The sequence below is a fragment of the Bison bison genome, unplaced genomic scaffold, assembly GCF_000754665.1.
Source record: "Bison bison bison isolate TAMUID 2011002044 unplaced genomic scaffold, Bison_UMD1.0 scf7180017864143, whole genome shotgun sequence".
In the NCBI taxonomy this organism is placed as follows: Eukaryota; Metazoa; Chordata; class Mammalia; order Artiodactyla; family Bovidae; genus Bison; species Bison bison.
Window position 1 is genome coordinate 1,759,077 of NW_011494715.1, and position 9,383 is coordinate 1,768,459.

At 43.4% G+C, this 9,383-nt stretch overlaps 1 protein-coding gene across 2 annotated transcripts in view; it reads left to right on the forward strand.

Annotated features, from left to right (window-relative positions):
• Positions 1-9,383, forward strand: part of GALNT7 (polypeptide N-acetylgalactosaminyltransferase 7) — a 74,365-nt gene that overhangs the window by 51,139 nt on the left and 13,843 nt on the right. The window contains exons 4-8 of one of the 2 annotated variants that reach the window (XM_010840246.1): positions 1,148-1,278; positions 1,519-1,598; positions 4,036-4,218; positions 7,360-7,477; positions 8,906-9,028. In XM_010840246.1, the coding sequence (XP_010838548.1) occupies positions 1,148-1,278; positions 1,519-1,598; positions 4,036-4,218; positions 7,360-7,477; positions 8,906-9,028 (635 nt within the window). Of the gene's footprint in view, positions 1-1,147; positions 1,279-1,518; positions 1,599-4,035; positions 4,219-4,367; positions 4,551-7,359; positions 7,478-8,905; positions 9,029-9,383 lie in introns of both variants that reach the window. The other variant, XM_010840245.1, reaches the window with a different exon arrangement.

Sequence of the window (9,383 nt, forward strand, 5' to 3'; positions counted from 1 at the left end):
CAACTCTTCGTGACTTTATGGTCTGTAGCCTGTCAGGCTCCTCTGTCCGTGGAATTCTCCAAGCAAAAATACAAGGGTGGGTAGCCATTTCCTTCTCTAGGGGATCTTCCCCACCCAGGGATTGAACCCGTGTCTGCTGCACTGCAGGTGGATTCTTTACTATAGAGCCACCAGGGAAGCCCATATACACATCCATACATATGTAAATGATATGTGTATTTATTAGATAAATGTGTAAATATTTATTTATAAATTTATAAATATTCATAAATATAAACACATGTTTATAATATATAAATAAATACTTATAAATAAATGTTTACACATACACACTTGTTGGGGGCTTCCCAGGTGGCGCTAGTGGTAAAGAACCCACCTGCCAATGCATGAGATGTGGGTTTGATTTCTTGGGTCAGGAAGATTCCCATGGAGGAGGACATGGCAACCCACTCCAGTATTCTTGCCTGGAAAATCTCATGGAGAGAGGAGCCTGGTGGGCTCCAGTTTATAGGGTTGCAGAGTCAGACATGACTGAAGCGACTTAGTGCACACACATGCACACACGTGTTGATGCTTAAACTACAGAGAAGATGGGATTTTTTTATTATTGTTATTTGCCAGCTTGATGGGTACTATATTGATCATCACATCAAGACTACTCCTCTCATCACTAATTGTAGGGGGAGGATGGCTCAGAAACAAATGTTAACCTATACCCTGTGTGGATTCCAAGAGGCTATGTAATGTTATCCATAGACAGTGCATCTTCAGAAATCCTGAACCATTGCTTCTGCCAAAAGCCAAAGAACTATTGTGCCTGAAAGCTTCTACATAGGATATTAACATTTGAATTGTTTTAAGTTTTCATGTCAGTTGGCATAGAGAGAGTTTATTTGTTCTGTATGTTTAGAGAGAGTTTTGATCATTCTCAGGCTAACTATTAATAGTTCTCCATAGGTGTATTAAGCTCAGAATTTTAACTTTAATAATACACTTCACCTTGCTTCTCTATACGTTAACATTGAGCATGCTTCTGTGTAAAATTACTGACCTGTTGCCTATCCTTGTTTCTTGAGAAAAATGATAGCTTAACTGGTTTGTAACCACAAATATAATGTATAATATTGACTGAGTTTTTTATTCATAGAACACTTAAAAGAAAAACTGGATGACTATATTAAACTGTGGAATGGCCTAGTCAAGGTATTTCGAAATGAGAGAAGAGAAGGTTTAATTCAGGCACGAAGTATCGGTGCCCAGAAGGCCAAACTTGGACAGGTAGGAAACATTCAATATCTTTTGTGTCTGTTTTGGATTTTGTAACTAAAAGATCATGTACATTTTTAGGTACCATTTTAATTTTTTAAAATTGAAATGAAAATGCTAACTTAACCAGACAACTTAAATATCAAAATCGACACTATGGCCAGCTTATCTTAGCATCTAGTTTAAAATTGTGCGTGATAGATGATGTCCTGTAAGTGGGGTTTTTTTCACCCTGCCTCTTTTTTTTTTAAGGTTTTGATATACCTCGATGCCCACTGTGAGGTGGCCGTTAACTGGTATGCACCGCTTGTAGCTCCCATATCTAAGGACAGGTAACATTACCTTGCTTTTATTTCCTTCGCTGGTTGAAAAGTAAACCTCATCCTAGAAGGACAAATAATATTCCCATCCTGATTTCATTTCTGTTCAGTGTATCAAGTTACGTGTTGAGTATTATTTTCTAGCTAGTTGTATCCCTGAGTGGAGCTTGGCGGAAACGTGGGACCGATTCAGATGCAGGCAGTTAGACGTTTGGAATAAGCCCAGCACATCTCACTTAGAATCTCCTTATGGTTGGGTCAGTAAAGAGACTTCCTCCAGCTCCACAAGCTTGCTCTAAGAGTAATGTTAACTGCCCCCTCCACACTGTGGTAACATTCTGAAGACTTGAAGGAGCATGCTTTGAAATTATGCCTATTTGTTTTTGTATGACCTTGGAAATTATTATTTTACATAGTATGGGCTAGCTGTCCTCTGTGTCAAAGCCTTGGATTTCCACATGACCTTTAAAGTTTAGACGTGGATACAGCTGTCCCATGGGAACGTGGTGATCACTGTTCAGTTTACATCGGATCTGAAACGTTGACAGCAGTACCAGTCTTCTGGTTCCCAAAGCCAGAAGACTGCTTTTAGTCCAGAATCCTTACTATTTCAGAACCTAGAAAAAATAAAGGGGACTTCCCTGGCAGTCTAGTGGTTAAGACTCCATACTTCCAATGGCGGGTATGTGGGTTCAATCCCTGGTCGGGGAACTAAGATCCCACAGCGGCCAGAAACAAAGAATTCATTAAAATGAAAGTTTTAAGAAGGAAATAAGACATGTCCCTGTGTCTGTGGCCTGAGTCAGAGGAAGACCTTTCAGAGGACTGTATCATCCCAGGATCTATCAACAATGTTCTCACTGCAACCCTGCAAAATAGATATTATTACCTCTCTTCAACTAAATAGGATGCCGAGACTGAGAGAAATTCATGAATTTGCCCCAACCGGGACAGTTTATAAAGAATCCAGCTGAGATCCCTCTGGAACACCTTCCACTGCATACTTAAAAATCCGAGAATCACAAGACTCTCATGAGGAGAGATAGCCAGCCTTCCCCTCTCCTGGTGAGAGTGGGCAGTCCTCTGAGATGTAGGCAGGGTGAGTGAGGTCATTCCACCGGACCCTCGACTGGCCCGCAGGAGTCCACAGGCGGGAATAAAGCCCCTGTGTCGAAATCCTGAGCCCCAAGGATTTTCCCCTCTTGGTTTCTAAACATCTAAAACGCACCTTAACCGTGGTTGGAAAAACCTGTAATCTCCATTTTGGGAGATACCTTTTAAAACCCTTTCTGATGAAATGAACACGAGAACAAGCAGTGTACCAATTATCTGAGCAGAGTTGGCACTGTACCTAATTAGTCATATACCACTAGCATTTTTATGAAGCCCAGATAAAAGGTATTTTTTTTTTTTGCTCCAAATTCTCAGGCCACTATTTATGCTATTCAGCAGGTTTTGAGGGATTTTTGTGTTTTTTTGTGTGTGTGTGATAAAAGCTAATTTTTTGCAATAAAAGAAGTAGGATAGAAGATCAAGTAAATGTATAGAAACAGATTTTCATAATAACTTCTTCCAAAGAAGTAAAAAGCAGCAGAGTTGGGAGCACTGCTGAAAGTGTAGCAGGTATTATCTTTCTACACACACACACTCTATTTTTTTTTTTTAAGAAACTGTAATCTTTATTTATATTTGTTTTGTGTCTTAGGCCAGGCCTTATGAGGCAGGTGGGCTCTTAAATTTCCTAATAGTTCCCCGACCAAGGATCAAACCCATGCCCCCTGCATTGGGAGTTTGAAGTCTTAACCACAGGACCACCAGGGAAGTCACACACACACACACACACACACACACTGATTTTGAATGGAGGGGCAAGGAGGGGAAAAAAATGGGCAGGGAAACCTGAGAAATAATGTGAAGTTACCAAGAGAGCGTGCCTGTAGGACCAGAGTGACAATGAGGAAGCGCTGCTAAGTTCAAGGACACAGCTCTTTGTCCCCAACGTTTGTCTGTGAGCCCAGGGACGTCCCCTCTCCCCTTCTCTTATGAAAACAGCCTCCTTGACTTTTTAAGGCATTCGTTCACGTCGACCTCCCATTAGATATTAATGTCCCCTGCTGCTGCTTAGTTGCTAAATTGTGTCTGACTGTTTTGCAACCCATGGACTGTAGCCTTCCAGGCTTCTCTGTCCATTGGATTCTCCAGGGGAGAATACTGGAGTGGGTTGCCATTCCCTTCTCCAGGGGATCTTCCTGATCCAGGGGTCGAACCTGCATTTCCTGCATTGTACGTGGATTCTTTACTGTCTGAGCCGTTAGGGAAGTCCTAAGGTCCCTTAGTGGGGAAAAAAAATAGAGCAACCCAGAATAACAAGAGATAATACAGATAGACCTGCTCAACTAGTAAGTGTTGGGTTTCTTAAATGCTTTTTCATTTTCTGTAAATGTTTCAGAACCACATGCACTGTGCCTCTAATAGATTACATAGATGGGAATGACTATTCCATTGAGCCTCAGCAAGGTGGGGATGAAGATGGTTTTGCCAGAGGGGCCTGGGACTGGAGTTTGCTATGGAAGCGAATCCCCCTGAGTCACAAGGAAAAGGCCAAAAGAAAACATAAAACTGAACCTTATCGGTAAAGCTCGCTACTTCCTCTTTTTAACATGGAATGTTTCTCTCTAAGTACTTTTTTTTCTTCCTTCCCCATGTCCTGGTGTAAACACGTGGGTCCCCACACGCCCTTGCATTTCATCTTTGCTGCCATCCATCAACAACACAACACAGAACCATTTGCACTGTGCCGCTCATAGATGTCATAAATGGCAACACATATGAGATTGTGCCCCAAGGGGGTGGTGACGAAGATGGGTATGCCCGAGGAGCATGGGACTGGAGTATGCTCTGGAAACGGGTGCCTCTGACCCCCCGAGAGAAGAGACTGAGAAAGACAAAAACTGAACCATATCGGTAATCACTAAATCACTTACCTTTTTTTCTTTTCTCCAGTCGCTGCTAACCTATTAACCTCTTGCCAAGCTAAATATATATATTTATTTATATATATATATATATATATAAATATAATTAACACTGTAGATGCTGTCTCAGACTATGAAAGGATTTCTTTCTTTGTGCTGTTTCAGGGGTTTAAATTCACCCTTTCATCTTTGTGGTTGCTTTCTTCTTAAAAGCAAGCTCCATTTGGGGGCAGACTTGGAGGGTGGGCATGTTTTATGGTATCAGTTCCAAATACAGGTGAAAAACAAGAAAAGCTTTGCAGTCTTAGGTTTTTGTTTGTTATTTTGTTTAGTCGCTAAGTCATGTCTGACTCTTTTCGACCCCATGGACTGTAGCCCGCCAGGCTCCACTGTCCATGAGATTCCCCAGGCAAGAATACTGGAATAGGTTGCTACTTCCTCCTCCAGGGATCTTCCCGACTCAGGAAGCAAACCCATGTCTCCTGCATTGGCAGGTGGGTTCTTTACCACTGAGCCCACCTGGGAAAGTGGACTAGACATATAATTCTATAAGTTTAAAATGTGTAAACTTTACTTACTATCCAAGTTTTGTATCTACTTTGATGCCTTGGAGGGTAGTATTAACAACAAAAGGCAGTAACAAGATTTTTTTTTCTTTCTTTTGTTTTGTATGCTCTTAAATAGTAATTTTATGCCAGTTAAATTTGATGAATAAAAATACATGACTTGGGAAATGTTACACAGAATTCCTTTATGACTTCATTCTCAGAAGAGCATTTGATTAAAAGGAGATGTTTTTCCAGAATCTTCCTTTCTCCTTTCTTGTGCCTCTTCAAATAGAAAAATTTATGTTCTTCTCTCTTTTTTGGTCTTTTTACTAGAACATTTTTACCATCTTTTAAAGAGTGGCCCCAAATGAATTGTTTAGTTAGATGCTAATGTAGGTTTCTAAATGTGTCTAATTTTATTTTTTTGATCTTATGGTTCTGCTTTTGGTCTCTCTCTTCCTGTTGCGCTACTGATGATGCTCGAACTGTTTGGGGACAGTGTCCGATGTCATGCAAAAAGCTGGTGGGGTCTGGGCATGTCGTGATACCAGGATACTGAAATGGCAAACATAAGGAAATTATACAACCTTTCAGCTTTATGTGACATTTTCCAAATTTGTTTGAGGTTTTGTTTTTTTTTTTTCCCCCAAAATTGTCCAAGAGCCTACCACTGATATGTTTAACCTGACTCACAAATAATTCTGGGAGGGAAAAAATAAGGGATGGTGACTACAGGTATATTCCCACCAAACCCATGGGCTAGTAAAGAGAATTTTTTAAAATGTGCTAGAAAAATTTAAGGAAGGTTTCCCTTTAAATAACTCACTGGCTTTCACATTAAGATACATTTTTCAAATATGTACTGAGATAACTGGGAATATGTTTAAAGATCAAAAGGGCATAGTCATAATAATGTTAAATGACAGTTAAATAAACGTGGTGTGAAAATATAACCGAAAATGCACCAGTGCTATTTAGTGAGTTCAGCTGCATACTCTGAGAAGAAAAGCCTTTTGAGAGGATGACTTTCCCCTGACGTGATGACATTTCCTTTTAATGAGCTGTGTTCCCTCGTGGCACTGAACACGCAGCAGGCGAGACAGAAATTAAACAGTTCACTACATGAATGACTGTGGAGCAGCGAGTACGAGTGGTGAGAAGCAAAGCCCAGAAACTGTTCCCGAGGCCGAGCCCTGAGGGATGAGGGCTGTGGAGTGGCAGGAGGACAGGAGCCTGGGCCCTGGGGCAGGAGGGGGTCAGCACAGCAGGGCGGCGCTACCCGGCTGCCTGATGGGGCTCCGGTGGGGCAGGAAAGAGGACGCCATCAGGGTTCTGTCCGTGGGCTAGGATGGCAGCAGTGAGGCTGGGAAGAAGTGGCTTCACCGTGTGAACCCACTATGTGAGTTGATGGTGCAATCAGCGGGAATCGGCGATAGATTGATATCAGGTGTGCTGATGAAGAGGCTCCAATGGAGGGACCTACCTAAGATTCGTATGCAGCGACAATCCTTTGTTCCCGAGGGAACAGGATGAAAATTATTCTCCTCTAACTTCTGATGCTGGGAGGGGCTCACCATAGAAAGCTACCAAGTCTTTTTTTTTTTCTCTTGTCGCTAAAAAGTACCCAGTTCAGGATCGCACTCAGGAAGGCCCACGAGTCACCCTCTGGCATCCCTGCGTCCTGACACAGTAAATAACTCTGTCTCATTCTCCTGTGTCATTTCCGGGCCACATTTGCAAACTTACAATGAACCCAGGCTGTCCTCCCATGAGCTACACCCTTATTTGGCAAACCCCTGAGCTATAAAATTTCAAAAATGAGATACTACTTTCATGGTGTATGGTTTCACTCATCCTGGAATGACTCATAAATCATTGCGGGAACATTTAGCCAGCCACGGCTTATGGCTCAGTCCTTTTGAGGAGTGAAAGCAAAAATTCTGTTTTAACTCACAAGGCTTAATTTTTAAGTCAACCAAGGAACCAAGATGCCCTCTAATGGCGAAATGATGTAATGCTCTAATTTGTAATGAAATATATCATACCATTTCAGTTAAAAATTGTAGTGAATTCATAAGAAATTATGAACAGAATTGCTTGGTGAAGGCTTTATAATTTCTTAATGTTTGGCCATCAGTTTTGTCTCTTCTATGCATTACTTAACTGTATTCCAAAAAGCTTTGTTGTCTATGGTTGAAGGGGTCTTGGGCATTTGTCTTTCAAAGTTGTTCCAGCATTTCTTTCCCTTAGGTCCCCAGCCATGGCTGGAGGGTTATTCGCCATCGAAAGAGACTTCTTCTTTGAACTGGGTCTCTACGATCCAGGCCTCCAGATTTGGGGTGGTGAAAACTTTGAGATCTCATACAAGGTAACATTTCATTAAACAACTGCAATTTTTCCAAGAAGTTACTGATTCTTGTGACTATACGATAAGGCTGGTTTCTTTCAGGTTGTGTGTGTGGGGTGGAGGAGGGGGGTGGTGGGGGGACTGTTTGATGCATTTCTCTAAATTATAAGGAATGACTAACAAACATACTTGCCTTTTGGGAAAAAATAAGGGAAAATGCAAGCTCCGACTGCATATGTACACGGCTCAGCTAAAAACGGAGGCCAGCAAGCTTCAGAATAAAAATGCCTCCTTTCCCATCCCCCACCCCTCCCCCAAAGGTTTTCCATACTGGAGCCTTTTGTTATCAGAGCCCCTGGGGGAATCAGCAGTTGTCGGGTCCGTTTGCCCATCCACTGCTGAAGCTGCCTTTCATCCCTGTAGGACAGGATGCTTCAGGACAGAGGCAGACCCCAACAGGGACTGGGGTCCTCACACTGACACGGGAGCTGCAGCTCCCCACCCTCTTCCTGAAAGAAAGAGAGAGAACAGTGATCCGGTTTGAGTTGAACAGATAATTGTTCACCTTGTCTTGAATGTCTGGAGCTCAGCCCCGTGAGGGATGAGAGGAGAAACCCAGTCCCCGCTGTCAAGGAACTTACAGTTGATAAGAGATGGGACTTCTACTTAAACTCGTAACACAATCAGAAGGTGGACCCACATTCAGCTGATGTGATGAAGGAGCAGTTGGTGGGATCCTGCTGGAGGAAGTGTTCAAGACAGAACTAGGAAGATGGGCATGAGATTGGTTGGGGGACGCTTCTAAGCAGGTAGAATGGGAAAAGGCACAGGGTAGGGGATATGAGAGTTCAGGAGACAGGAATGCTGGCAGAAGCTGAATGCGTGAATCAGACAGAGATTAAGGGGAAGACCATGTGGGCAGGGATATTAGGGCCACAGTGGGGGGCCTCCAGTGCTGTTCCACTGTTACTAATCCAGCAGGCAGTGGAAACCATCAGAGAGGCTGAGGGGGAGGGCATGACCCCCAGCTGCCCTTCATAAGGATAATCTCCTACTATAAATAAATAGGGGAGCGATGGCAGAGGGGAGCAGAGGTGCAGAAGCTGGTGAGGCGTTGATCAGAACACTCCCCCATGGGAGACATGTTAGCTGGTGGAGCGGGGAGGGGGGTTACGAGGGTGTGAGGACTGGGATGTCTGTATGGCTCTGCGGGTTACCATGGGGGTATCTCGGGTGCTGCAGGGGCTCAGGAAGGGGTCCTGGGTCCCGGGCACACCTGGGTTCCCCAGCAGCCTCTTTGTTAGTATGTGAGCTCGAGAAATAGGAAGTCATTGCAGGATCTGTTTGGCGTATAAATTCCCTATGGACACTGTGTCTAGTGTCTAGTGTTTAGGTTTCACAGGACAGAGCTGGCATTTGAAACCGCTGCACGTGTGTCTTTCCTGACAGATCTGGCAGTGTGGAGGCAAGCTGCTGTTTGTCCCTTGTTCCCGTGTCGGGCACATCTACCGTCTTGAGGGCTGGCAGGGGAACCCCCCACCCGTCTATGTCGGGTCTTCTCCTACCCTAAAGGTGAGTCTTTTGCTTAAAAGTGGGGAGACTGGGAGCTGACACGTGTGCCACATGGCCACTTGGTGTCAACCTGATGGCTGGGTGACACCTTTGAAGCCGTCATGCTGGGTGTCACTTTTAACTTAGGCTAGATTTATTTGTGAAACTTCTTACTGTTTAAGATTATTCCTTGTATCCTACTCTGATTATCATTCCTGTATCAAGTGTTTTCTGTGAAGATACCTCAAATTAATTTGTAAAAGCTGACAACCCACTCTAGTACTCTTCCCTGGAGAATCCTATGGACGGAGGAGCCTGGTAGGCTGCAGTCCATTGGGTTGCTAAGAGTCGGACACGACTGAGCGACTTCACTTTC